Genomic DNA, 27136 nt, shown 5'->3' on the forward strand with positions numbered 1-27136 from the left:
GTGGGACTTGGTAGCATATGAAGAATAGTGTGAATCTAGATCTATCTACCTATAGAATCTAGTGTGGCAGCACTCATTGTGTCCTGATGAGGCACTTCGCGAAAACGTGCGATGCCCCAATGTTGAGTGCAGACGCACTGATGAGCTACTGTCTCGTGCATACAATTCTACAGCAAGCCTTGGCCGTGTTTCTAATTCTTTGGTGCATATGCTTGTGGCCTTACACTCCTCTCAGAGTGAAGCTTCATTTGACCCATTAGTGGTGAGTCTTAACTGAACTTGCATTACAAGCCATGGGTGTTATCACTAATCACTGTGGCACAGCTTTGGGCACTCTTGTGCAAGCTCAACGGAATGTCGGAATAATTTGCGACGACTGCCGTTGGTACCTGGACGAGTTTTTGGACCAGCTGCACAGGAAGCTTTGGACTTTTTTTGCGTGTCGGTCTCTGAAACTCAGTTGCGCCCTCTCCAACAGCCTCTGGTGCCTGTTATCATAATGTTGGTGTAATACCTACATATAGTCCTCCTCAGCATTTCCAAACATCAGAATCCACAAGCTTCTCCCCCCCAGACGTGGTGGGACTCAGCCGCGTGGTCATCATTTTTCAAGCACGACACCCAGGCCCCCAACGCCGTCCCCCCACCTCTACGGAAAAGCATTAACGGGACTGTTGACGCGGAAACAGTGGGCTGTTTTACAGAAAGTCACCTGGATAATTGGAGATCAATCACAACAAATCAGTGGCTGCTGACTACCCTGTCGACAGGGTACCGCAGGGCCGTTTCTAGCCTTTTTGGCACCCTAGGCAAGATTCCTATTGAACAATCTGGTACTTTGAGAGCTAAAAATTAAGAGCTTCAACCCATGAACTGTGCACATTGAACAAAGAAAAACCAGTGACTTGTACCTGGACACTAAAGAGGGCTCAAACATCTTATTAGTTATCATGATATAGAGTCTCAGTCTACATTACATTATCACTGGTGTTTATGATTTATATAAGTATTCCTATGACGTAAAATCCATATAGCAAATAATATGTAGGCTACTTTATAAATTAAAATGAATATTTCAAAAGTATATTTTACATTACACTATATCGGAAAATTACAATACTTTTGTCCTCCTAATTTCTTCACTTGCAAGAAATAAACCCTTGAGCTTTTATTTTGGAGAAAAACACAGATCACCATGCTGATCGCATGAGCAAAGTGCGCACTTTTCTTTAAATCACGCAGCACAAACAGAATGTCTAGGCTACTTAATTAAAGTCTTGTGCTGTTTTATAAAGGCACAAAGCCATATCACAATTTCGATTTTAATTCGTTGACAAAATATAACGCTAGAGACCTTTATGTTAGGCTATAAATTTTACATCTCAAGTGTTGGGAAAAGGGAGAAGAGCGATTTCGGCAAAAGGCGGATTCGAACTCGGGTCGAACGCATCCAAAGCTACTTTCAAGCACCTCACACCCTTACAACCTATGCCACTGTAGATATTTAGTGGTGGGTGTATTTTTGCTAAAAAAGACAGGCACTTAGTGCAAATATACGCTCCATTATCGGAAATGTAAAAAAAGAAGGATTTTCACTCGCTTGGGCAAAAATCTCTTGTTGTGTTGGGGGCTCTCAATGGCGCCCCCCAGCTGTTTGCGCCCTAGGCGACCGCCTAGTTTGCCTATATGCCTAGAAACGGCCCTGGGGTACCGTATACAGTTTCGCTGTCGACCTCCTGTTCATACTGCCGTGAGACATACAATAATTCACAACCCACACCAGTCAGAGGCGCTTGCACACAAAGTTCAGATGTTGTTGCGCAAGGGTGCCATAGAACTAGTCGACCCCCAAGTTCATCTCGGGGGATTTTTTTCCATTTATTTTCTGGTCACAAAGACGGCGGATTTCACTGATATTAGATCTAAGAAATCTGAATCGGTTTCTAAAGTTTTTGCCGTTCTGAATGCTACGCACAACCAATGTGTTACAGGCCGTTATGCGACAAGATTGGTTCATGACAATAGATTTGAAGGACGCCTATTTTCATGTTCCAGAACACAGGCGTTTCCTTCAATTTGACAGTTCAGGGTTCTTCCTTTTGGCCTGGCTCTGGCACCAAGGGTGTTCTCAAAGTTTGTTCAGGCGGCATTGGAACCACTCCAGAGTTCTGGCATTAGAGTTGTTGTCATACCTGGACGACTAGCTTGTCTGTGCAGCATCACCACAGCAAGCAGTGAATCAAACACGTCATCTGTTGCACCATATTGCGGCTTTAGGGATTACAGTGAATTGGGACAAATGCAAGCTTGTCCCAATGCAGTCGACCAGTTTCATAGGTCTTGTTCTCAACTGTTGGCTGTTCCAACTCCCGAGAGAATGTCAATTCTGAGGGCTATAAGGCATCTCCAGGTTGGCCGCATTTAGAATTACATTACTCCCCTGAGACTCTTGGGTAAGCTCACAGCAGTGTCAACAGTAGTACCACTGGGACTGTTGTGGCTAAGACCATTCAACGATGGCTCATTCAAAAACGTCTGTGTCCAATACGACACAAATACAAGAAAATCAGAGTCATACATTGTTGTGTGCGAGCCCTAGCACCTTGGTCACAGGAGTTTCTCGTCAGAGGAGTACCATTCGGACCTCCACCTGCACAGTGGGACGGTCAAGGACGGATGGTCTTCTCAGATGGGGGGGGGGGGGGTCTGGCTCAAGAGGGGAGTAAATGGCACTTGGAGAGGGGCTCTGTGCAGGGAGACTGGACTCTACACCCAGAAGTGGTGCAAATGATATGGAGGATGTATGGGACGGCAGCGGTAGATGTGTTCGCGGACAGTCAGACGTCTCACTGCCCTCGTTGGTTTTCTCTGATGGACAAACCGGGATCCCTGGGTCTGGATGCATTAACCCACAACTGACCAGACATGACAGTGTATGTTTTCCCCCCATTACCTCTGATTTGGAGGACTATGTGTCGAGTGCGTGACTGCGGCCACTGTCTGCTGTTAGTGGCTCCTTATTCGCCTGAGAGGCCATGGTTTCAGACTCTGTTTTCACTGATAATAGGACCAACTTGTCGTCTGCCCAACAGACCAGACCTCCTGAGTCAGCTAGAAGGAAGAGTTTGGCACCCACATCCAGATCGATTTAAACTGTGGTTGTGGCCATTGGGTCCACCAGGCCTCTCTTGGAGTGTTCAGAGAGGGCCAGGGACACTGTTTTGAATGCACGTGCGGCATCGACGCGAAAGTTATATGCTTGTAAATGGAAGGTGTTCTCTGACTGGTGTTCTAGCCGTTATCTTGATCCATTACACTGCTCAGTGGGATGCATTTTGGATTTTCTGCAACATCTTTTGGAACTTGGGCATTCTACATCTACACTAAAGGTGTATGTGGCGGCTTTAGCAGCTCACCGATCAGAGTTTAGTGACTCTTCACTTGGTTGTGACCGGCTGATTGTTGCTTTCTTGAAAGGAGTGAATCGTCTTTGTCCTCCACAGGGACGTATGACGTGGGACTTGGGTATTGTTCTCAATTCCTTGTCACTGCCCATTTGAGCCAATGTTAGAGTCTGACATTAAATGGCTGTCATTTAAGACTGCATTTCTTTTGGCCATTACAAGAGCAAAGCGTGTGAGTGAACTCCATGCGTTATCAGTAAGTACCCACTGTTTGCGCTGGAGTAGTGGATTCAGTAGTGTTTCGTTGTGGCCCAATCCGGCATTTCTACCCAAGCACAATTTATGAACCAGCCTATTGTGTTGGCTGCACTGTCAGTAGATCAAGCTGACATACGGTTGGAGCTATGTCCAGTTAAAGCAACATTAAGGAACTTTTCCTCTTCGGTCGGCCTATAGGTTGGAAGCGGAATTGTCCATTAGCGCTGTCGTAAATAATTCCGCCGCCCGCAGCCTACCGTCGCACGCACGCTCGCTGTTTATCCAGCACCGGCTTTGAATGAACGCTGTCCACAGACAAGGTAGAGCAGGGTTCACCAATCTCGGTCCTGGAGGGCCGCTGTCCTGCAGAGTTTAGCTCCAACCCCAATTAAACACACCTGAACCAGCTAATCAAGGTCTCACTAGGCATACTAGAAACTTCCAAACAGGTGTGTTAGAGCTGGTTGGAGCTAAACTCTGCAGGACAGCGGCCCTCCAGGACCGAGATTGGTGAACCCTGAGGTAGAGTATGTTGCATGATTTCATGAAAGCATGATGTATTGCGACATCAGAAACGAAGAAAAACGAAATAATGACTATTGTAACGCTTGACGTAAAGCAAGTCAAATTTGTAGTTCGAATTACAGAAACACGACCCGGTTTGGCAAACTTGCATAGCGCGGTTATAGCAGATATAGGGCTGCAAAGCGAATCCAGAAGTGCCTTTCACCCTGTTACGACTTGATGAACCACTGAAACCATTTTGGAAACATTATTTTAAGGTAAAAAATGTTACTTAGTGTTGATTTAAGTCTTTGAAGGCTTATATTGATAAGACAGCAGCCTGGCGTAAGACTGATCAATTGTTCTTGTTTTAGTGATGCACGCAGAGGTGATGTACTTTCTAAACAGAGACTGGCGCACTGGGTGACACAGGTAATTTCTCATGCGTATGAGTCGGTGGGGCAGTCTGTGCCCTCATCTATTCACTGTCATTCTACACGTGCTTTGGCAACATCTTCGGCAGTGTTCAGAGGAGCATCGCTTTCTGAAATTTGAGCTGCAGAAACTTGGGGTTCAGCCTGCACATTTTCACGTTTTTACAGATTGAATGTGAGTCCCTTGCCAGCGGTGTGCACTGCAGTGCTGTCTGCCTGCCCGGACGTTTTGCAAGGGGATTCCTCGAGACTGAGTAGGTATTCGTCTTCCACTAGTGCTTTCAGCACTGCCTCTGGTGGTCTGGAGAGAAAGGAAATAGAATGCTGGTTACGAACCTAACTGTGGTTCTATGACTAAGTGTAAGACCGCCAGAGTCTCTGGACACTCGGCATCGCGAGAATGATCTAGAGATCGATTTGACGTGTTAGGAGGTTATTATAGCTGAAGACACGTCATAAGTTGAGGTCACAACTTTGTTATTCGATTCTCGGTCAGGCGATAGGGATTTTCCACTAGTGCTTTCAGCACTGCCTCTCCACTCCACTTAGTCATAGAACTGAGGGATTTGAAATGTTGTAAAAGTGACATGGAGATGGTTTTTATTACTCAACAGGTGAGTAAGGTATTTTATTGAAAAGATAATTTGCCATATGTAGCTCTTTAACAGAGTTCATTGTAGAGCATTATCTATTGTGAAGGGTCATTTCATTATGGTTGTTGTAGCTGTGCTGGAATTTATTTTCAAGGAAGTACAGTGTTGTCACCATTATGTTCTGTTTGTTTTAGTTTTCATGGACCTTCTGTGTGTGTTTCTAGTTCTAATTTGCCGCCTCTGATCAGTCACCATGGACCATGAACCTCTTTGGCGTGTTTAAGGCCCATTCACTCCACGCAGTAAGGATGGGAATCCCTAGTGGCAATGAGGGCGCCGCAAGCGACTGGTTGTCTCTGGGGGTAGCCGTTGTGGGTTTAGAGAGAGCCATCAAAGAAATAAACGAATAATCTGACATGTGGGCAGCTGTAGAACAGGGGAAAATAGCGAAGAGAGCAAGGCGGGCAGCCTGCTAAAAAGTGCGAGTGTGGGCAGCTTGCAGTAATAACTTCAGCTATCCTGGGGTGCGTTTCCCGAAAGCATCTTTGGCCAACTATGGTCGCAAGTTCCGTCGTTACCAATAGAGTTCAATGGACATTGCGATGAAATTTCGACCATAGTTGGCTAACGATGCTTTCGGGAAACGCACCCCTGGTTGATAGGACAAACTCGTCCGGTAGAGGCTGATCCAAAGATGTGTCCTGCAGACAATTGTAAAGTCCATAAAACCAGGAGCTGGCTGCGCGCTGTATCTTACATACTGTATCTTTAATGAAAAAAATATTCAAAACATCTGTCAGTAAGCCTCCAGTTCTGTTAATTAATTCAGAACTGTGAATGTGTTGATTTCTAAGTAGTGCTTAAAATGTATGTGTGGAAAAATATGCATTCTTACATGTACTATGTCTATTTTTGGATTGCAAAATATATATATATATATATGAGGATAGGAACACACATAAGGGCACTTTATGTAGACTCATTGCTGGTTCTTTAATGAGATGACTTCCATTAAAACATATGAGGATAAAGCTCAAAACAATCAGTGCAGTTTAGGGTTTGCAGCAACATTGACAATGAGAACAGCATGAAAACAACAAAATAAAAAAGGGTACAGTCTTCCATCAAACATCTCTGAATGTTACATATGTCACTTGTGCCGAATAAATAAACTGCTTCAAAATAGGAACATGTTAATAAATACCAACAATAAATACACACATTTAGCTATATAACACTGACAACAGCAGTAAACTTTCCTTTCATGAAAATAAAACAAGCGTAAAGCATATATAAAAGCATTTAGCTGGGTAAATAAATGGATGGGACAATATCTACCTTAAACAAAACATGTAGAAATAATTTGTACTTTACAGTTATGTTAAAAATATTACAGTACTTGTGCCCGAGCTGCCATGACAAAGGCACAGATACATATATATTTCTCTGAATCTGAGCCACAAGTATCATGGTCCATTCGGTCACATTCAATAAGATCTTCAGTTCAGAGCAAAAACTAATGCAAGTCATATTATAGCTGCATATTATGTGCTTCTTTGCCACAAATTTACACACAAAAATAAATAAATAAAATTAAAACGTCTTTTTACTTTTTGGCTTACCAATATTAATACTTATAAACAGACATATTAGTGGGGAAAACAGCATGAAATGATGTGAAATTAATCAAAACTAGCAAGAGGGGAAAAAGTTGGATTGTCATCAACAAATAACAAATGACCTTTGCATGTGGTGGGTTGTAGAAATACAAAATAAAGATAGATAATAAAATGAAACCCATAGAAACCAAGAAAAATATGAACCATTGGTGATCTGGAAGGATGACCCAAGACCTTGTGCTTGAAACACTTTAAGCAAAACTCTCTCAAAATATGTGGGCAACTGTGAATGTGGATGAGAAATTGTTGATTTTTGAGCCAACTTCATTTATAACAGGGCAAATGTGTGTGTATAAACAAGCCTATGTGAGAATTATTGCATGTGTGTCTATGTGAGATTACAAAGCTGATCTAGCTATGATTATTTTGGCTGTTGATCACGTTTCCGCCTGGAGGGGCGATATGTATCGAGTCCAGGATTGGCCGCAACACCTGACCAAATGGCCTGAGAGAGAAAGAGAGAGCATGAAGTTCTGTGAAAACTGTGAAAATAACATGGATCTTCTTACATAAATTTTCAGCATTGGAAATGTGACAGTTGAAAATGAGAGAACTTTACAGTTATACAATCACAAATGGGAGAATCTCACAAAAACATGGTCAAGGTCACATTTCACTACAAAATCAAAAAAAAAAAAAAAATTCCATGAAGAAAATTAAGCCGAATATGAATACATACACACACACACATATATATATATATATATAATATATACACATTTTTTTTAATGTGTCGAGATTTGTCGTTTTGGAATCTTTTGACTTAATTGTATGGACAAAAACATTATTCAAAATATTGTTTGTGTTTCACAGAATAAAAATCATACATCTTTAGAACAACATGAGGGTGTCTTTGAGATTTTTTTATGTATTAATTTCCCTTTTGACAATAAAGACCGATCTCAATCATGTTTATTTATTCCCTGTATGTAGTACTAAACACTTTCCAATTAAGTGGAAATAAAAACAACCCTAAAAATCATGTCTGAGCGAGTTTATGTTTAGCATACTCACGTGGAGAGCACTTCAGAGGGCAGATCTGTGATATAGGAGGGAATTTTATTTCCAGTGAGAAACTGGGCCACCTCATTAGTGAACGTGTTACAGTTGTGTTCAAACAATCGGTACTTGTCACCACTGCAGAGAGAGAGATAGATACCAAAGCAGAAAAAGAGGCTTATGAATGCAAGCAATGCATGAAAAGCACATGCTTGTACAGAACAAAATACTTTATAAGGACTTTAAACTGGAAGAAAGGAATCCCTCATTTTATTTTCAGTAATAAACAACAGTCAAAAACACACACTCACCTATATGTTGTCTCTCCAAGTGAGGACAGATAATCCATAAAGATCTCCTCTGTCACCTCTGTATTTCCCAGTTCCACCACTGTGTCTGGAGGTCCGAGCATCGTCCCGCCCTGTAAACACACGCACACACTATGGCACATACTGCAGCCGCCCCAGAACAAATTCACCTCTTAAGAAATATTATGTACCAAGGCCATTTAATCTCAACAACCCAAAAATAAATGGACAAAAACAATGTGCGAAGATGTGCTATTCAAAGCTCCACATGGACCATGAACATCTCACAAACAGCACAATATATAGAGTACATTGATCGAGTGTATTTTCATGGCGATGTTTAAGCGCTTGTCCTATCTTGAGTACGAGAAGCGTTGCAATGGGTTGTGATTTTACCGGTGGGCAACTAGAGATCCCAGCACCACCATAGAAAAATTCCTCTCCGTAGACCACAATAGATGTGTGCCTGTGTTGACATAACGTAACAGGAAATGCATATAGTTAAAACATGTTATAAAACATATCAGATAATAATAATAATAAACATTTATTCGTATAAAACTTTTCATACACAAAATGCAGCTCAAAGTGCTTCACAAGCATAAAAACATTCAAATTTAAAAAAAAAAAAAAAGATAAATAGATATTATATAATTATATATTTAACTTGTTTATAAATAAAGGATCTTAACCACTTACCAAATCCCATCAAGCTGTTTTCCTATAAGAAAGAATATGTTTTAGAAATCATTGACTAGATATTAATTATATTAGATATGCTAAGATTTTATTATATTTATATTATTAAAATATAACAGTAGTACTGTTATGGTTTGACCCATTTAAAGAATAATTTTCAATCTGATGAACCTTAACTAGCATGGGATTTCAAACTAAAAAATGTGATTAAAATAAAACTTATTAGTTCGTTATTAATCTATTAAACAGGTTAGATTAGATTCAAATTAAATAAGGAAACAAAAAAATAAATAATACATAACATTACAGTGCAACTGCATTTTTTTTTAGCTTAATAATATTAATATGTTTATAAAAGACAGATGCCTTATAAATTTTAGGATGGTGGTCCCGACCCTCACACAGGGATGATCATATTTGGGGGGTCCGTGGCTGGCATCTAAAATATGGAAAACTTACAGCATGTGACACGATTAATTACCATAAAGAACATCGTGTTCTAAAACAGTTTGTTCTTTTTGTTTTTTATAAATAATCCAAGATAACTGAGATAAGCGGATAAACGGGTCTCGCTCTGAAAATGGCTCGTAAGGTTATGTGAATAAGATATTTTGTTGAAAAGAGTGTTTTCATCGATCAGCTGTAACGCGAAATGTTCTAGAACAGTGAAGGTGTCTCTTAAATATTCATAAGCAAAGCCTTCGCCATTGGATGGAAAAAAGGCAACGTCAGTATTACCTCATTAATAATCAGGCCCCGAATCTTCGTCGTTGGACGGATACAAGTGACGTTAGCATAATAGTTAATTAATATTCATTAGCCAAGATTTCTCATTGGAAGATGACCAGGCAACGAAGCAAGATAGAAGTAATATGTATGAGTGAAACCTTCTTCATGGTAGGATTGGAAATGTCTCGGCCCTCGCCAATGTAGCGGTAAAGATATTCTGCATCACTCACCCAACATTATCGGACTGAGCTGTCTGGCCATTCCCCGCGATAGATCATAAATGAAAAGCTGCACTCCAAACGTCGAGTTGTGCTGATCCATGTTTGTGATGATGGTGGCTGAATGTGGCTGACTAGCCTGTGTCTGCGCTATCCTGCAGATCTTGCGTTATAACGGCCTTAAGATTCTCAAATGATCACGACAGCCTGATATCTGAGTTTTGAAATTTCTGAAATACTGTAGCTATCTGACTTGTTGAGAATCAATGGCATTAGGAGGGTTTGAGTAAAAAATACATTCAAAGGGATACCAAGGTAAATAGGCTAACGTTATGTCCTTCCAAGTCGCCAATGAAGAAGCGCATTAATTCAACGGCACGACAGCGCCATCTATCGTATGTGCAAGCGATTACCTCACGACATTATAACCACATGCCCCCCGACTAATAAATCAACTGTAATTTCAGTGTGTCTAGGCCTATCTTAAATTGGTTTTACCATTATGAAAGTCAATTGACTGGCACTTCTATCAAAATTATTTCTTTCCTTAAGCTACTGTATTTCTTCATCCATATGAGTTACAAAATGAGACTCATGAAGACAAGTCAGAGTTTACACAACTTCTTATTGTTTGTAGGATATAGACTAGGTCGTGTTTGACAGATCGTTATACTGCGATCGTTATTTTACGTATATTCTAACTGACTATTGCTCTCTGATCAAATAGATGAGCCAAAGCCTCCAAAAGAACTCGCAACGAAAGATAAAAAAATCTATCTATCTATCTATCTATCTATCTATCTATCTAGCCTATATGAAGGAGATGCATCTTATTGAGCATCTTTACATTTAAAAAGTTGAACTATCAGATAATGAGAATAAAATCCTGTGTGGGAACCTAACGAATTCATAACTAAATTCAGCACACAACTTATTTGTAACAGGCAAGCAGGTAGGCTATACAATAACGCAACACAAACAAGTTACACGTTAAAAATATCCTACATTAAGCGTTGTCTTAATAACGTTTTCCTGTGGGAAAATGCTTACCTGTAACTTTGGGCGCTGCGTTTATATTCTGGGCTCATATGCTTGCTTGTATGTACAGAGAATTAGCCTACCAATAAGTTGAATATGCCTACTGAATTCATCCTTCAATCTCACTGTTACACTTTCTCGCATTTTTCATTGTTGGGATTTTGGGGAATATCGGCGAAATTCTGTCGAATTTACAGAACAGTAATAGCAGCACGCAAGGGGTGTGGGGGGTGTAGAACTGTAAATGAGGGTCGCTGGAATTCTCTAGAAAATTCCGGAACTTTCTGTGGAATTCTGTTGGCGCAGATTTCGGGAAGGACTAATTATCAGTGTTATTCAGCGTGTTTCTCGGAAAACATTATTTACTTTCGTTCTGTTCTAGGTGTGTGTGTAGGCTAGATCACGTTCCCATTTACAGGGCTTTACATCAGCCTCCGCAATATTCTCGTATAGCAAAAGTGACTCATCGTACTAATACGTCTTTATCGCTCAGATAGAGACCACCTTTTCCCGTCTTTCATTTCCATTTCTTGGCAAAAACAGTCGCGCTCCTCGCGCGCGCGAACTCTCGTGGCGACTCACGCTCGGTGCAGCGCTAAAGGGACGAATGGAGTTTGGCAAGCCAAGTTAACATTTGTTCGTTAGTCCACCCAAAAAAGAACATTCTGTCATAATTTACTGACCCTCTTGTCATTCCAAACTGTAAAACTTAATTTCGGTCATTTTCGAAACACAAATTAAGTTATTTCAATGAAACCTGATATTTCTGTCCCTCCATTGACAGTCTACACAGCTAACACTTTGATGCTTTAAAAAGTTGATAAAGAGATTGTAAAACCAATCCATATGAATTGAGTGATTTAGTCCAAATTCTCTGAAGAGACACTATCGCTTAAAGGAGAAGTTCACTTTTAAAATGAAAATTCTGTCATCATATACTCACCCTCATGTTGTTTCAAAGCTGTATGAATTTCTTTCTTCTGCTGAACAGAAAGGAATATATTTAGAAGAATATCAGTAACCAGACAGTTTTTGGGTCCCAATGACTTACATAGTATATTTTTTTCCTACTATGGAAGTCATTGGGACCCAAAAACTGTCTGGTTACTGATATTCTTCTAAATATCTTCCTTTCTGTTCAGCAGAAGAAAGAAATTCATACAGCTTTGAAACAACATGAGGGTGAGTATATGATGACAGAATTTTCATTTTAAAAGTGAACTTCTCCTTTAATTGATGAACAGATTGAATTTAGGCTTTTATCCACATTCATCACACACACATCAGATATGGTAAATATAAGCTAAGCATGCTTGCTTGACCTGCGAGAATCAATGAGGTTCATTTAGGGCTGTCTGATAACCGCAATATTGTAATACTTGTAACTGACAAGCCAACCACGATATTCGCGTTTTCTTTTTTCATAAGGCTACACCCTTCTTGTTTTGCACTTCGTCCAAGTATTGTTAAATAACTTGATATAATACAAATGATAATTAGGGCTGGGGCAAAAAAATCAATTTTTCGATTAATCTGTTTTTTTTAAATGTGGTCGATTCAAAATCGATTCTTAAAGGCCACAAATCATATTTATTTATCTATGACCCAAAAGCCATGCAGTAGCCTATTAGTTTTCCTACACTGTTCATATGCTTGCAGCCTCCATGTTACAGCTAATGCTGTGAGATTTTATGTTTGTTTTATCTTAAACATAAAATAACCTCCTGTTTGATCAAGGCATGTGACTGTTCTGACTTGTCCAATTTTCAGCATCAATTTTTCATCTTGCATCAAAATCCTAAAATAAGAAGAGTTTAATATACAGTTTTGTGGCTCTTAATTTCTTTTTATTAATTTACCACTTGTAAACTATGTTCACTGTTCTTTTTTATAAATATAGGATTTGTATCAATCTATATTCATTGAGTCGAATCGAAAATCGAATTTAGAATTGAAATCAAAAATCAAATCAAGAATCAAAATCGAATCGAATTGAGAGCTTGCGAATCGAAATCGAATCAAATTGGAACATCTGAATCCACCCCCCAGCCCTAATGATAATAAGACTATATACCATGGTGATACAGAGCCTCCATAGATTTGCACTTAACAAGCCTAAACAGACAGTGAATGAGAAAGATCGACTGAGTGCGTGCGATTACCTGCATTTGTCAGTAAAGGGTCCCTTGCTGTCACCTTGTGGCGTATTAATGTAACTGCGCTAAGTGACAGCCTGTCTAGAATACGCTAAGTTGAGCAATACTGATAGTTGGCCTACTGGTGAAATAAAATCAGAAAGCCTCTTGTCCAATCAGATTCGATGATCGGAACTAACTGTTATACATATAACAATAGCCTAACGAGCTTATTGTCAGGTTTATGTGGACCCATATTTTGACATTCTCTATTTACTTCACTTCCTGTTTCAACGCTCTGTCTAGTTTCGGTTTTATTGGTTACTTATGTCCTCGTTTTCGTGCCTGCTGACCACAACGTAAAACGTATTTATAAATAAATAAATAAATGGTGATAATACTGCATATCACGCTAATGAGCCACTAAAAATTACCGCAAGGGAAATTCCTATATCGGGACAGCCCTAGGTTCATTCTCTGTTACGCAGCACGTTTGAGCTTCAGCAAGAACCAATGAGGTTCATTCTCGTGTTACGCAGCACGTTTGAGCTTCAGCAAGAACCAATGAGGTTCGTTCTCGTGTTACGCAGCACGTTTGAGCTTCAGCAAGAGCCAATGAGGTTCATTCTCGTGATACGCTGCACGTTTGAGCTTCTGCAAGAACCAATGAGGTTCATTCTCGTGTTACGCAGCACGTTTGAGCTTCTGCAAGAACCAATGAGGTTCGTTCTCGTGTTACGCAGCACGTTTGAGCTTCAGCAAGAGCCAATGAGGTTCGTTCTCGTGTTACGCAGCACGTTTGAGCTTCAGCAAGAGCCAATGAGGTTCATTCTCGTGTTACGCAGCACGTTTGAGCTTCAGCAAGAACCAATGAGGTTCGTTCTCGTGTTACGCAGCAGGTTTGAGCTTCAGCAAGAGCCAATGAGGTTCATTCTCGTGATACGCTGCACGTTTGAGCTTCTGCAAGAACCAATGAGGTTCGTTCTCGTGTTACGCAGCACGTTTGAGCTTCAGCAAGAGCCAATGAGGTTCATTCTCGTGATACGCTGCACGTTTGAGCTTCTGCAAGAACCAATGAGGTTCATTCTCGTGATACGCAGGACATTTGAGCTTCAGCAAGAACCAATGAGGTTCGTTCTCGTGTTACGCAGCACGTTTGAGCTTCAGCAAGAGCCAATGAGTTTCATTCTCGTGATACGCTGCACGTTTGAGCTTCTGCAAGAACCAATGAGGTTCATTCTCGTGATACGCAGCACGTTTGAGCTTCAGCAAGAGCCAATGAGGTTCATTCTCGTGTTACGCAGCACGTTTGAGCTTCAGCAAGAACCAATGAGGTTCATTCTCGTGTTACGCAGCACGTTTGAGCTTCTGCAAGAACCAATGAGGTTCATTCTCGTGATACGCAGCACGTTTGAGCTTCAGCAAGAGCCAATGAGGTTCATTCTCGTGTTACGCAGCACGTTTGAGCTTCAGCAAGAACCAATGAGGTTAGTTCTCGTGTTACGCAGCACGTTTGAGCTTCAGCAAGAACCAATGAGGTTCGTTCTCGTGTTACGCAGCACGTTTGAGCTTCAGCAAGAGCCAATGAGGTTCATTCTCGTGATACGCAGGACATTTGAGCTTCTGCAAGAACCAATGAGGTTCATTCTCGTGATACGCAGCACGTTTGAGCTTCTGCAAGAACCAATGAGGTTCATTCTCGTGATACGCTGCACATTTGAGCTTCTGCAAGAACCAATGAGGTTCGTTCTCGTGTTACGCAGCACGTTTGAGCTTCTGCAAGAGCCAATGAGGTTCATTCTCGTGATACGCTGCACGTTTGAGCTTCTGCAAGAGCCAATGAGGTTCATTCTCGTGATACGCAGGACATTTGAGCTTCTGCAAGAACCAATGAGGTTCGTTCTCGTGTTACGCAGCACGTTTGAGCTTCTGCAAGAGCCAATGAGGTTCATTCTCGTGTTACGCAGCACGTTTGAGCTTCTGCAAGAACCAATGAGATTCGTTCTTGTGTTACGCAGCACGTTTGAGCTTCTGCAAGAGCCAATGAGGTTCATTCTCGTGATACGCAGGACATTTGAGCTTCTGCAAGAACCAATGAGGTTTGTTCTCGTGTTACGCAGCACGTTTGAGCTTCTGCAAGAACCAATGAGATTCGTTCTCGTGATACGCTGCACGTTTGAGCTTCTGCAAGAACCAATGAGATTCGTTCTTGTGTTACGCAGCACGTTTGAGCTTCTGCAAGAGCCAATGAGGTTCATTCTCGTGATACGCAGGACATTTGAGCTTCTGCAAGAACCAATGAGGTTTGTTCTCGTGTTACGCAGCACATTTGAGCTTCTGCAAGAACCAATGAGATTCGTTCTCGTGATACGCTGCACGTTTGAGCTTCTGCAAGAACCAATGAGATTCGTTCTTGTGTTACGCAGCACGTTTGAGCTTCTGCAAGAGCCAATGAGGTTCATTCTCGTGATACGCAGGACATTTGAGCTTCTGCAAGAACCAATGAGGTTTGTTCTCGTGTTACGCAGCACGTTTGAGCTTCTGCAAGAACCAATGAGGTTCATTCTCGTGATACGCAGCACGTTTGAGCTTCTGCAAGAACCAATGAGATTCGTTCTTGTGTTACGCAGCACGTTTGAGCTTCTGCAAGAGCCAATGAGGTTCATTCTCGTGATACGCAGGACATTTGAGCTTCTGCAAGAACCAATGAGGTTTGTTCTCGTGTTACACAGCACGTTTGAGCTTCTGCAAGAACCAATGAGATTCGTTCTTGTGTTACGCAGCACGTTTGAGCTTCTGCAAGAACCAATGAGGTTTGTTCTCGTGTTACGCAGCACGTTTGAGCTTCTGCAAGAGCCAATGAGGTTCATTCTCGTGTTACGCAGCACGTTTGAGCTTCTGCAAGAGCCAATGAGGTTCATTCTCGTGATACGCAGGACATTTGAGCTTCTGCAAGAACCAATGAGGTTTGTTCTCGTGTTACGCAGCACGTTTGAGCTTCTGCAAGAACCAATGAGGTTCGTTCTCGTGTTACGCAGCACGTTTGAGCTTCTGCAAGAACCAATGAGATTCGTTCTTGTGTTACGCAGCACGTTTGAGCTTCTGCAAGAGCCAATGAGGTTCATTCTCGTGATACACAGGACATTTGAGCTTCTGCAAGAACCAATGAGGTTTGTTCTCGTGTTACACAGCACGTTTGAGCTTCTGCAAGAACCAATGAGATTCGTTCTTGTGTTACGCAGCACGTTTGAGCTTCTGCAAGAACCAATGAGGTTTGTTCTCGTGTTACGCAGCACGTTTGAGCTTCTGCAAGAGCCAATGAGGTTCATTCTCGTGTTACGCAGCACGTTTGAGCTTCTGCAAGAACCAATGAGGTTCGTTCTCGTGTTACGCAGCACATTTGAGCTTCTGCAAGAACCAATGAGGTTCATTCTCGTGATACGCAGCACGTTTGAGCTTCTGCAAGAGCCAATGAGGTTCGTTCTCGTGTTACGCAGCACGTTTGAGCTTCTGCAAGAACCAATGAGGTTCCTTCTCGTGTTACGCAGCACGTTTGAGCTTCTGCAAGAACCAATGAGGTTCATTCTCGTGATACGCAGCATGTTTGAGCTTCTGCAAGAGCCAATGAGGTTCGTTCTCGTGTTACGCAGCACGTTTGAGCTTCTGCAAGAACCAATGAGGTTCCTTCTCGTGTTACGCAGCACGTTTGAGCTTCTGCAAGAGCCAATGAGGTTCGTTCTCGTGTTACGCAGGACATTTGAGCTTCTGCAAGAACCAATGAGGTTCGTTCTCGTGTTACGCAGCAAGTTTGAGCTTCTTCAAGAACCAATGAGGTTCGTTCTCGTGTTACGCAGCACGTTTGAGCTTCTGCAAGAACCAATGAGGTTCGTTCTCGTGTTACGCAGGACATTTGAGCTTCTGCAAGAACCATTGAGGTTCATTCTCGAGTTACGCAGCACGTTTGAGCTTCTGCAAGAACCAATGAGGTTCGTTCTCGTGTTACGCAGCACGTTTGAGCTTCTGCAAGAACCAATGAGTTTCGTTCTCGTGTTACGCAGCACGTTTGAGCTTCTGCAAGAACCATTGAGGTTCATTCTCGTGTTACGCAGCACGTTTGAGCTTCTGCAAGAACCAATGAGGTTCATTCTCGTGTTACGCAGCACGTTTGAGCTTCTGCAAGAACCAATGAGGTTCGTTCTCGTGTTACGCAGGACATTTGAGCTTCTGCAAGAACCAATGAGGTTCGTTCTCATGTTACGCAGCACGTTTGAGCTTCTGCAAGAACCAATGAGGTTCGTTCTCGTGTTACGCAGGACATTTGAGCTTCTGCAAGAACCAATGAGGTTCGTTCTCATGTTACGCAGCACGTTTGAGCTTCTGCAAGAACCAATGAGGTTCGTTCTCGTGTTACGCAGGACATTTGAGCTTCTGCAAGAGCCAATGAGGTTCGTTCTCATGTTACGCAACACGTTTGAGCTTCTGCAAGAACCAATGAGGTTCGTTCTCGTGTTACGCAGGACATTTGAGCTTCTGCAAGAGCCAATGAGGTTCGTTCTCGTGTTACGCAGCACGTTTGAGCTTCTGCAAGAACCAATGAGGTTCCTTCTCGTGTTACGCAGCACGTTCGAGCTTCTGCAAGAACCAATGAGGTTCGTTCTCGTGTTACGCAGGACATTTGAGCTTCTGCAAGAACCAATGAGGTTCGTTCTCGTGTTACGCAGCACGTTTGAGCTTCTGCAAGAACCAATGAGGTTCGTTCTCGTGTTACGCAGGACATTTGAGCTTCTGCAAGAACCAATGAGGTTCGTTCTCATGTTACGCAGCACGTTTGAGCTTCTGCAAGAACCAATGAGGTTCGTTCTCGTGTTACGCAGGACATTTGAGCTTCTGCAAGAACCAATGAGGTTCGTTCTCGTGTTACGCAGCACGTTTGAGCTTCTGCAAGAACCAATGAGGTTCGTTCTCGTGTTACGCAGCACGTTTGAGCTTCTGCAAGAACCAATGAGGTTCCTTCTCGTGTTACGCAGCACGTTCGAGCTTCTGCAAGAACCAATGAGGTTCGTTCTCGTGTTACGCAGGACATTTGAGCTTCTGCAAGAACCAATGAGGTTCGTTCTCGTGTTACGCAGCACGTTCGAGCTTCTGCAAGAACCAATGAGGTTCGTTCTCGTGTTACGCAGGACATTTGAGCTTCTGCAAGAACCAATGAGTTTCGTTCTCGTGTTACGCAGCACGTTTGAGCTTCTGCAAGAACCAATGAGGTTCGTTCTCGTGTTACGCAGGACATTTGAGCTTCTGCAAGAACCAATGAGTTTCGTTCTCGTGTTACGCAGGACATTTGAGCTTCTGCAAGAACCAATGAGGTTCGTTCTCGTGTTACGCAGCACGTTTGAGCTTCTGCAAGAGCCAATGAGGTTCGTTCTCGTGTTACGCAGCACGTTTGAGCTTCTGCAAGAACCAATGAGGTTCCTTCTCGTGTTACGCAGCACGTTTGAGCTTCTGCAAGAACCAATGAGGTTCGTTCTTGTGTTACGCAGGACATTTGAGCTTTTGCAAGAACCAATGAGATTCGTTCTTGTGTTACGCAGGACATTTGAGCTTCTGCAAGAGCCAATGAGGTTCATTCTCGTGTTACGCAGCACGTTTGAGCTTCTGCAAGAGCCAATGAGGTTCATTCTCGTGTTACGCAGCACGTTTGAGCTTCTGCAAGAACCAATGAGGTTCGTTCTCGTGTTACGCAGCACGTTTGAGCTTCTGCAAGAACCAATGAGGTTCATACTTGTGTTATGCAACATGTTTGAGCTTCAGCAAGAACAAGTGAGGTTTGTTCTCACGTGCCAATAAATACGACTGAGCTTCTGATTATGTTCACTGATCAATGTTTATATATGAATAAAAACCTAAATTCAATCTGTTCATTTTATAAAGTGATCAAGTCTCTTCAGAAAATTTTACATTTACGCATTTGCCAGACACTTTTATCCAAAGCGACTTACATTGCATTTCAAGGTTCACACATTCACATTCTTAAATTTTTGACCAAATTTTGACTAAATCACTCAATTCATATGGATTAGTTTTACAATCTCTTAATGAACTTTTTGAAGCAACAAAGGATCATTTATTTAAAATATCTTAATTTGTCTTTTGAAGATGAACAAAATTTGTAACGACATGAGGGTGAGTATAACTTCTTTTTTTTTTTTTTTTTTGGGTGAACTAACCCTTTAAAACTAAACTATTATATTACTTGTTTTTGTTTCCTAGTTAAAATTACATAAAATGTAAGCTGTTCTTCAGAATGCATAAATGTAATGTAGTAGGCTACTATTTTCCTTATTCCAATAGTGTCAAATAACCATATTGTTATTGGTAATAAAATGCACATTTTTGCTATTGCTTCTTATAGGGTGACCATACGTCCTGTTTAACCAGGACATGTCTGGCCAGGATTTCGAGATCGCCCAAAATGCCCGGGATTCGGCTTTTGCTTTCTACAGTCACCATTCATTATGTTTACATTATTACATTATTTGACACTGACACGTACGTGCCAGCTTTGCAGGTCATGCATTCTGCTTCACATGGATCCCGATCGAGATGAAAACACAGGAATTTTCTTAGCAATGCTAAAACGCACATCAACCGATCACTTGTTTAGCGTTCATGTAAACACTACATTCAGATTCACCAATCGGAATTAATTCAGTCCTATTGAATCAAAAGGTGTGCATGTAAACAAAATGAATGGCGACGAGAAAGCAAAAGCCGAATCCCGGATATTTTGGGCGATCTCAAAATCCCGACCAGACATGTCCTGGAAAAAGAGGACGTATGGTCACCCTATTCTTATGGGGATCTGTGGTTCAGACGTTAATTATATACACCAATTTTTTCTGGTACCTCGTTCAGTTGAATTAGTAACTAGGTAGGGTTGGTAAATATAGTTTTTAGTTATTGGTAAATATTTAGATATATTTATTATGTTTCCCAGTTGAATGAACTCTAGTACCTTTATTAGACACTAGTGTGTAGGCATATATTAGTTGTTAGTAAACATTTTTAATCTTTCTAGTACGTGTTTTATCTAATAACAACTTGGATAGTTGAACTAGTAACAAGAAATACATGCTAACTAATGAATATGACTTTTTAAATAGTAAAATATAACAAAAATAGTTGCATGTTATGTTAGATAAATGTTAACACTGCTTGCCATAGACGGAGAAGTGGGTGGGCGCGAGCGCGTAGAGCGTGCACGCGCCAAGACAGCGCGTACATGTGTCGCAGATTTTAAAACTCGGATAGAGCTGGAACAGCGGCAGACCTGATGGTGCACCAAGAGTAGCAGTGGGTTTAAATCCTAAAAAAATAAAAAAAATAAAAACACTCTCAGAGTCTACGCAGTAGAGTTAAGCGACATTTTATCCCCTGAGGAGGAAAAACGGGAGAGATCAGAAACTATATTTGCTGCACTGGATGATCTCATTAACATGGAGCTGTCATCAATAGGAGAGCAAGTGTTTGCTGTGGAGGCAATAACGAAGAAGAGGATAAGAAAGGTAAGGACGTTGCTGTGCGTGGGGAAATGCATTTATGTTCAGTTGCTTTAATACATTTTATTCTGCAAGCATATTTACTTTCTGTTTTGAAATGATTAATACCCCGCAAAGTCCCCACAGTTTCTTCTATTGTCAGTTCTGAAATGACTCACGAGTGAATAACACCTAAGCTTGCGTAACATTTCGGAACTTTTTCGTTGCATGACTTCTGGTGTGCAAAACAGTGCGGTAACTTGTATGTTATTCTCCAAAGTTTGTGAATTTTTATAACGCCTCGCGCTTGAATTGCGAGCGCTATAGATGGAGGGGGGTGTGTGAGAACAGCGCGCGTGTCATCATCATCGCCATCAATGCGCGTTTCGCTCGGAAAATCGCCGTGTTTTGTAGCTACGCAGTTTATTTTTATACGGGTGCAGGGTCAATGATGATGCGTGTAACATCCGCGCAGTTGTCAAAATAATCGGACCAGTTAAGACCAACTGCAGAATAAACCAGATTAAAGATATTTAAATAGTGATAAATAAAATAGGCTAGGTCATGTTTATTAATAGATCACGCACGAGCAAGTATCTCTTTGGTAGGTGTGAATGTTATTTATTTATTATTGTGTGTGTGTGTGTAGTATACAGCCAGATGTTGTAATGTACAGTAATAGCTAGTGATGGTGATGATGACTAACGCTCTATGTGCACGCGGGTTTCGTTTCGTACTCTCGAGCATGACGGGGGAAAGACCTTCGTCGCTCCACACGTTGCATGAAACGAGTTGTTTACGCGTTTCCATGGCCCCACCTATTTCCATCCCATGAATGTTCCCTAAACTCGCTGTTCTTTTTAAATGGAACTCACTCACCCCTCTGTGACATCACCGCAGTAGCGAGTGCAGCGCCGTTTTCATCCTGCATAATCTCCCGTGTCAAAATACTACTGAGTGTTGACATCTTAAAGATACAGGCATGCTTTTTCAAAATCTGTGGGATGTTTGTATCATGGATTTGTTGGGAATATAATGGTGACGTATGTCTCCCTCTGAACTTTTAAAGTGAAAGTGACTCCTTTTCGTTCTTTCTCTTACTTCAGGGAAATGTGGAATATCTCTTAAAGTGGCAAGGATGGTCGCCTAAGTAAGTTCTCATATTAGTAGTTTTATCCAAGACTATATGACCTAGAACTGTCACAATATGTGGGTGAATCCCACAACACCATGTCAAGGTCACATTTCTATGGAAGCTTGTTTTTTCACTATGGAATTAAAAAAAATAATTGCAACTTTTTATCTCACAATTCTGACTTTTTTTTTCTCAGAATTGCATCTCTCATAACTGGGAGTTTATATCTCACAATTAACTTTTTTCTTGCAATTACGAAATTATATCCGTTAACTCGTAATTAAAATTATTATTTAAACTCGTAATTAAAAAACTTGTGCAGAAAAAAAAATCAGAATAAAGTTTATATCTCGCATTTCTGACTTTATATGTTATTAAATTAAAAATTAGAAAACACAGCATCACATTATTTTCTCTCATGTGACATATTTTATGGCTGAATCTCTCGAAACTTGTCAAGAACATGTCCTGGTCATTTCAACAAAAATAAATAAATAAATAACTGGATTTTACTGTAGAGGACACCGGAACTTACATCATGACATATCAGGCATTTAAGGAGACACAACAAGTGAATAGAGAAAGATATTATATATCAATATTCTTATGAAATATGAGAGATTCTTATCACTCCCATTATTACACCACTTTTTTCAATACATGTTGCCCCAAGAGCCTATTAATATGCAAATTAGATACAGTGTACAGATGCATTGCATAGAATGGGAATGGCATTTGTGGCCATGTTTACATGCATATTGCATAAAGTAAAATGGTACAGTATATCAAATAATTCTGTTATATCTTTCATAACATAGTTGAGAATCATCTTTATACAACGTTTGGATAAAAACTGGATAAAAAGTTGATTGGTGAATGAAAAATTTCCTATTCATGTCTTTAAATTTTTTTTTTTTTTTAAATAAATGGATCCTGGTGTCCTCTACAGAGGACACAGAATAACAGGAATAAAATTAAAAAAATTTAAAAAAAGTTTTTATTCCATTTGTTTGTTGTGCTCTAAACAGTGTGACAAAATTCACAAAACATTTCTTTCTGGTTCTCAGGAGGATATCACACAAGAGAAGACAATGGGATGCTGTGTTTAAAGTAATAAGAATAAATTAATTTCATTTACAAGAACATTTTTTCAATTAAAAAGTAGCCCTGAACTATTCAAATGAACATTTCAGATGAAAATTACTGTAGATTTTATACTTTAACTCCGGGGCAAAAAATAATAATCTGTGCTTTAAACTGTTTCGGTCATGTTCTTCTCCAATGATTTGTTTGGAACTGTTTGTGTGAATGTCAGGTACAGCACCTGGGAACCAGAGGACAACATATTGGACCCTCGTCTGGTCCTCGCCTACGAAGAAAAGTAAGTCACACTCTGGAAACCTTCAGTTACTGATGTGGAAATGAATAGGCTAGAAGCAACGGGATGTTCTTTCCTTTCCATCTCCCCATTCCTTAGTTTATCTCTCTCTTTCTAACAGAGAGGAGAAGGACAGAGCTCTGGCTTATAAGAGGAAAGGCCTGAGACCACGTCGAGTTATCCTGCGGGTATGAGTTAGCTTCATTATTTATCATTATTAAGTTCAGTTGCAGTTCATATGAAATTTAAGTGATTATGAACTTTTTTTAACCATAATGCACAAAATCTGATACATATAATAAAATAAATCTGATGTACTTGAGTATCCCAGAACTGCTAGAGTATCTGTATTTTGTGTGTTTGTGCATAATCAAACCCTCCAAACAGAACATCTACCCAATGGACCTACGAAGTGCACACAAGCTTCCAGATAAACCCAGCCCGAGAATCCGCCTGTCACTCACCCGTTCCACGGGGACAGAAATAGACCAGAATGGACGGCGCTATAGAGAAGGTGTTGGCTACCGCCGTATAGAAATACGCAAGAACAGGCAGTGCAGGTCCAAACTCATGGATGACTTCAAACTATCCCAGCAACCAACCAGACATCCACTTCCTGCGAAAGAATCTGCAGAGAAAGAGTGGAATGGAGACGAGGAAGATGAGAAGAAAAGGGTCAAGAAGATGGAAAAAAATGAAGAAAACACAACAGAAGTGCACCAGGACATTCCAAGTGGTAGGTGTTGTGTGGCATCGATACAGCAACTGTTGCTAAGATACACTGCATGCAACATATTCAGGGGTCATGAGGGCCATTCTGAAAAATATTGCCAGAATTTCTGAATCACAGTGACAACTAGCTAACACATGTTTGATGTGATTTAGAGAACCGTGAAGTAGTTCACCCAAAAATGACAAAGTATAATCTTATTCCAAACCTGCAAGGTATAAATAAGCCGTCAAACCATAAACATATAGTAAAAGCAGTGCGGTGCGGTGCATTTAAAATCTTCTGAAGCCATTTCACCTTTCGTGTGAAGAACAAACTCATTTAAATAGCTGAAAATCTATTAAAACCTCCGTCATAGCACTCATAACTCAAGTAAATTTCAACTTGCAAGATTTCAAAATCTTAAGACACAAGGTTGCGTCAGGTTTGTTGACAGTCACGTTGAACATGTCTTGTGATCAATCATCGATGTGAAAACAGTCTATATGTGTGCCAAAAACTTAAGCCTAAGTAGATTGTGTGGCTTTACAAAGCTTTTCAGAAACACAACCCAGGTCAGTTTGCCCCTTATTTTACAAAATAACTCATTTTACGAGGTAGTCCATTCGACTCGTGCACTATATTCCAATTCTTCTGAAGTTATACTGTAGACTTGTGTGAGGAATTAAGAAGTTTTTTTATTTTTATTTGTTATTCATTGAAAATCTTCCCCTCTGCAATAGCATTCAAACCTGCTGTTAAATATGCATCACGCCAGGTTTTGTCAGGTCTGTGAAGATCATTGACATCAAACCTAGAATGACTTATCTTGAGGCAACACGAAAAAGTCAAATGTCTTCGACATGTCTAACGATGACTAAATAATGACAAAACATTCAGTTGTACATTAACCGTTCCTTGAAAGTTTATTCTGAGTTTCTGTCGTTTTCCTGCCAGGTAAAGAGATGTCTGAGGTGTACAGCTCTTCCACAGAACAGGAATCTGTAATTACCATCCAAGAAACTGAGAACTGCTCTTCCATTTTTGACTATGCTGAGAAGCCAAGCGAGGACACCTGTCCAGTTTTCGAAGCAACAGACAACAGTACAATCTCCGACACACAAAAGAACGAGCCAGGCACTGCAGGGGGTGAGGACTCTGTACGGGTATCACATGACACAACAAACACTGACCAATCACTACACAACAGTCCCAAGTCAGAAGTCGAGAAAGGTGTGTTTGACAAAGTACAGAACAGACCTTCGGTTATCGAGGTACATTTGAGCGCTAGATGTGGACAGGAAGAGGTTAGAGAAACAGGTGAGGTAGATAGTTTAGAGGCCAAAGAAAAGGAAAGCATAGATGCTGACGTCACAGCAGAATGCACAACAACATTACAGGTTCCAGTTGACCAATCACATGCTTCCTCCACCACCACCACAGTGTATCCTGAGAAAGTCATTGTGACTCAGGTGACGATAAACTCCTTGACCGTGACCTTTAAAGAGGCCATGACTGCAGAAGGCTTCTTCAGCAGCTGTCGGCTTGAGGTCTAAACTGATAAAGGGACCCAAGAACAACATTACAATAGTCAGAGTTATGTACATGTAGTCAGGGCCAAGTGAATAACAGTTCACAGTAGAAGCAGATATTGTCTAAGCAAGGTAAGAACACCAACAAGGCATTTTTCTCTTCAGTTTGTCCTTGTGTCGTTGTGGTAAAATAATCGTTGAAGGACGACATTTCTGATTATGTTCAGTTATGCTGTATCCGAAGACTTTAAGCATGTAAAGCAAACCTTTATATCTGTACCACTACTTTTCCATCAGCAGCAGTCATTGCTCTCACTAAGAGAAGAAACTGTTTTTAAGTTCCCAATCGAAGATATAACTACTGTTACATCGCCTCTTTTGTCCTGTAACCAACCAGGTGGGAAAAGGAAAGGCCACTTGGCTTTGTTTCCATATCTGCGCCTGAGCTCTCTTCACTCTGTTCGGAGGCCTTTGTGCATTTTTAAAGAGACAGTATTGGTTTACATTCACAACTGCTACAGTGGGCGCTTTTGTAGGGGTAGATCCTGTTCATTTGAACACATGTGCTTTAGGTGTGCTTTTAGCATGGCAGAAATCAAAGCCGAGCCTAAATTACATGTTTTGGTCGTGATAGTTGAACATGGCTTGTCAGCTCTGTTGTTGCTCTCACGTATGACAACTACACTGTTTTTTGCTTGTATTTACAGCAAATAAATGGAAAAATAAAAGTTGTGGGTGGTTTTATTTCATTTGCGAGTAAAACTCTTTGGTGTTCAGTAAAAAATTGTCACATTGTGAGATAGATATACAGTTGCAGAATATGCAATCAAGTCCTGAAACAAAGTTGCAATTACGGTCAAATAAGTTGCCATTGCAAAAGTCAAAGTTATGAGAAAAAAGTCGCAATTACAAGAAATAGTCCCAATAATGAGACTTAAATCTGCTTCTTTTTTTTTATGGCGAGGCAGCTTTCATCAAATCCAATTAATATTAACCACTCAGAGAAAGCCACTAATGCCACAGTTTTGCCAGGCAATCTCTTCAGTTCCTTTTATCACCTTATCATCATTTGCAGGAGCAACAGGCTCTTTAGCATCGGTCTGAACGTCAACAAGCAATGACAGCTGGCTGATGAGTCAACTATGACCAGCCTAACAGTGCTTTACAAAACAAAACCAAATCCAAGAGCACTGCCATTCTGCCAAAAGAAAGAATATCTGTTTGAGCCATATAAAGAGAAAGATTTGAGCAGAAACACAAGTGGTTAAAAATTGTAATCTTCAAATAATCCATAATAATAAATGACCAATAAATTAAATTTATCTTCATTTTATTAAAAAAAAGTAAGAAGTCCACAGTTTGTGTTTCCTTTGTACAGTACAAAATATTCAAATTAAACTCCCAAAGTTCAGAGCAAAGAAAATTCTGGAAGTGGAGAAAAATTAGGAGTGGTACTGAAGGATGAAATTTGTGAAATCAGTGGCCTGTTGCTCATCTTCATCGTTTCACGGCACCATACAGTTCATATGTGAAACGCTGCTCAATATGACATTGGCGTGAGCAGATGAATTCCAGCACCACATCCAATACACACACACACATACATACATACATACATACATACATACATACCATACATACACACACACACAAACTTTCATCCAACCTGTACAGACACCTCCACTATCCAGTAAGTCTTTTAAGGAGTGCACACACATTCTGAGGGTGGGTGTTGTGCGTCCAAGAACTTGTCCTGTTGCAAAGCAGTGATGTCCAATGGAATTTCCAATATGGCATGAAATAACATCCATTGGGCAGCAGAGCGCACACCAAACCCGATCCCCCAACA

General features: G+C 40.8%; 2 protein-coding genes across 6 annotated transcripts; one reads left to right on the plus strand and one right to left on the minus strand.

Annotated features, from left to right (window-relative positions):
• Positions 1-6664: 6664 nt before the first annotated feature.
• Positions 6665-21603, minus strand: desi1a (desumoylating isopeptidase 1a). Of its 4 annotated transcripts, none has more exons than XM_079888845.1 (6): positions 21413-21603; positions 8879-8900; positions 8576-8645; positions 8183-8292; positions 7887-8009; positions 6665-7317 (listed from the first exon to the last, which is right to left on the minus strand). In XM_079888845.1, exons 1-6 carry the CDS (start codon positions 21498-21500, stop codon positions 7224-7226), a joined length of 507 nt encoding a protein of 168 aa, XP_079744971.1. In that variant the 5' UTR covers positions 21501-21603; the 3' UTR covers positions 6665-7223. The 4 variants fall into 4 exon arrangements, with proteins under 4 accessions (XP_079744971.1, XP_079744974.1, XP_079744972.1 ...); XM_079888848.1 differs by having other exon boundaries at positions 8183-8323; positions 21413-21453; XM_079888846.1 differs by lacking the exon at positions 21413-21603 and adding an exon at positions 9838-10199.
• cbx7a (chromobox homolog 7a) lies at positions 20222-26028 on the plus strand. 2 transcript variants are annotated; one of them, XM_079888824.1, is made up of 7 exons: positions 20222-20560; positions 21640-21683; positions 22736-22778; positions 22984-23049; positions 23168-23234; positions 23434-23782; positions 24713-26028. In XM_079888824.1, exons 3-7 carry the CDS (start codon positions 22765-22767, stop codon positions 25309-25311), a joined length of 1095 nt encoding a protein of 364 aa, XP_079744950.1. In that variant the 5' UTR covers positions 20222-20560; positions 21640-21683; positions 22736-22764; the 3' UTR covers positions 25312-26028. The 2 variants fall into 2 exon arrangements, with proteins under 2 accessions (XP_079744950.1, XP_079744949.1); XM_079888823.1 differs by lacking the exon at positions 22736-22778.
• Positions 26029-27136: the final 1108 nt, after the last annotated feature.

Source organism: Squalius cephalus, assembly GCF_949319135.1.
Source record: "Squalius cephalus genome assembly, chromosome: 1".
In the NCBI taxonomy this organism is placed as follows: Eukaryota; Metazoa; Chordata; class Actinopteri; order Cypriniformes; family Leuciscidae; genus Squalius; species Squalius cephalus.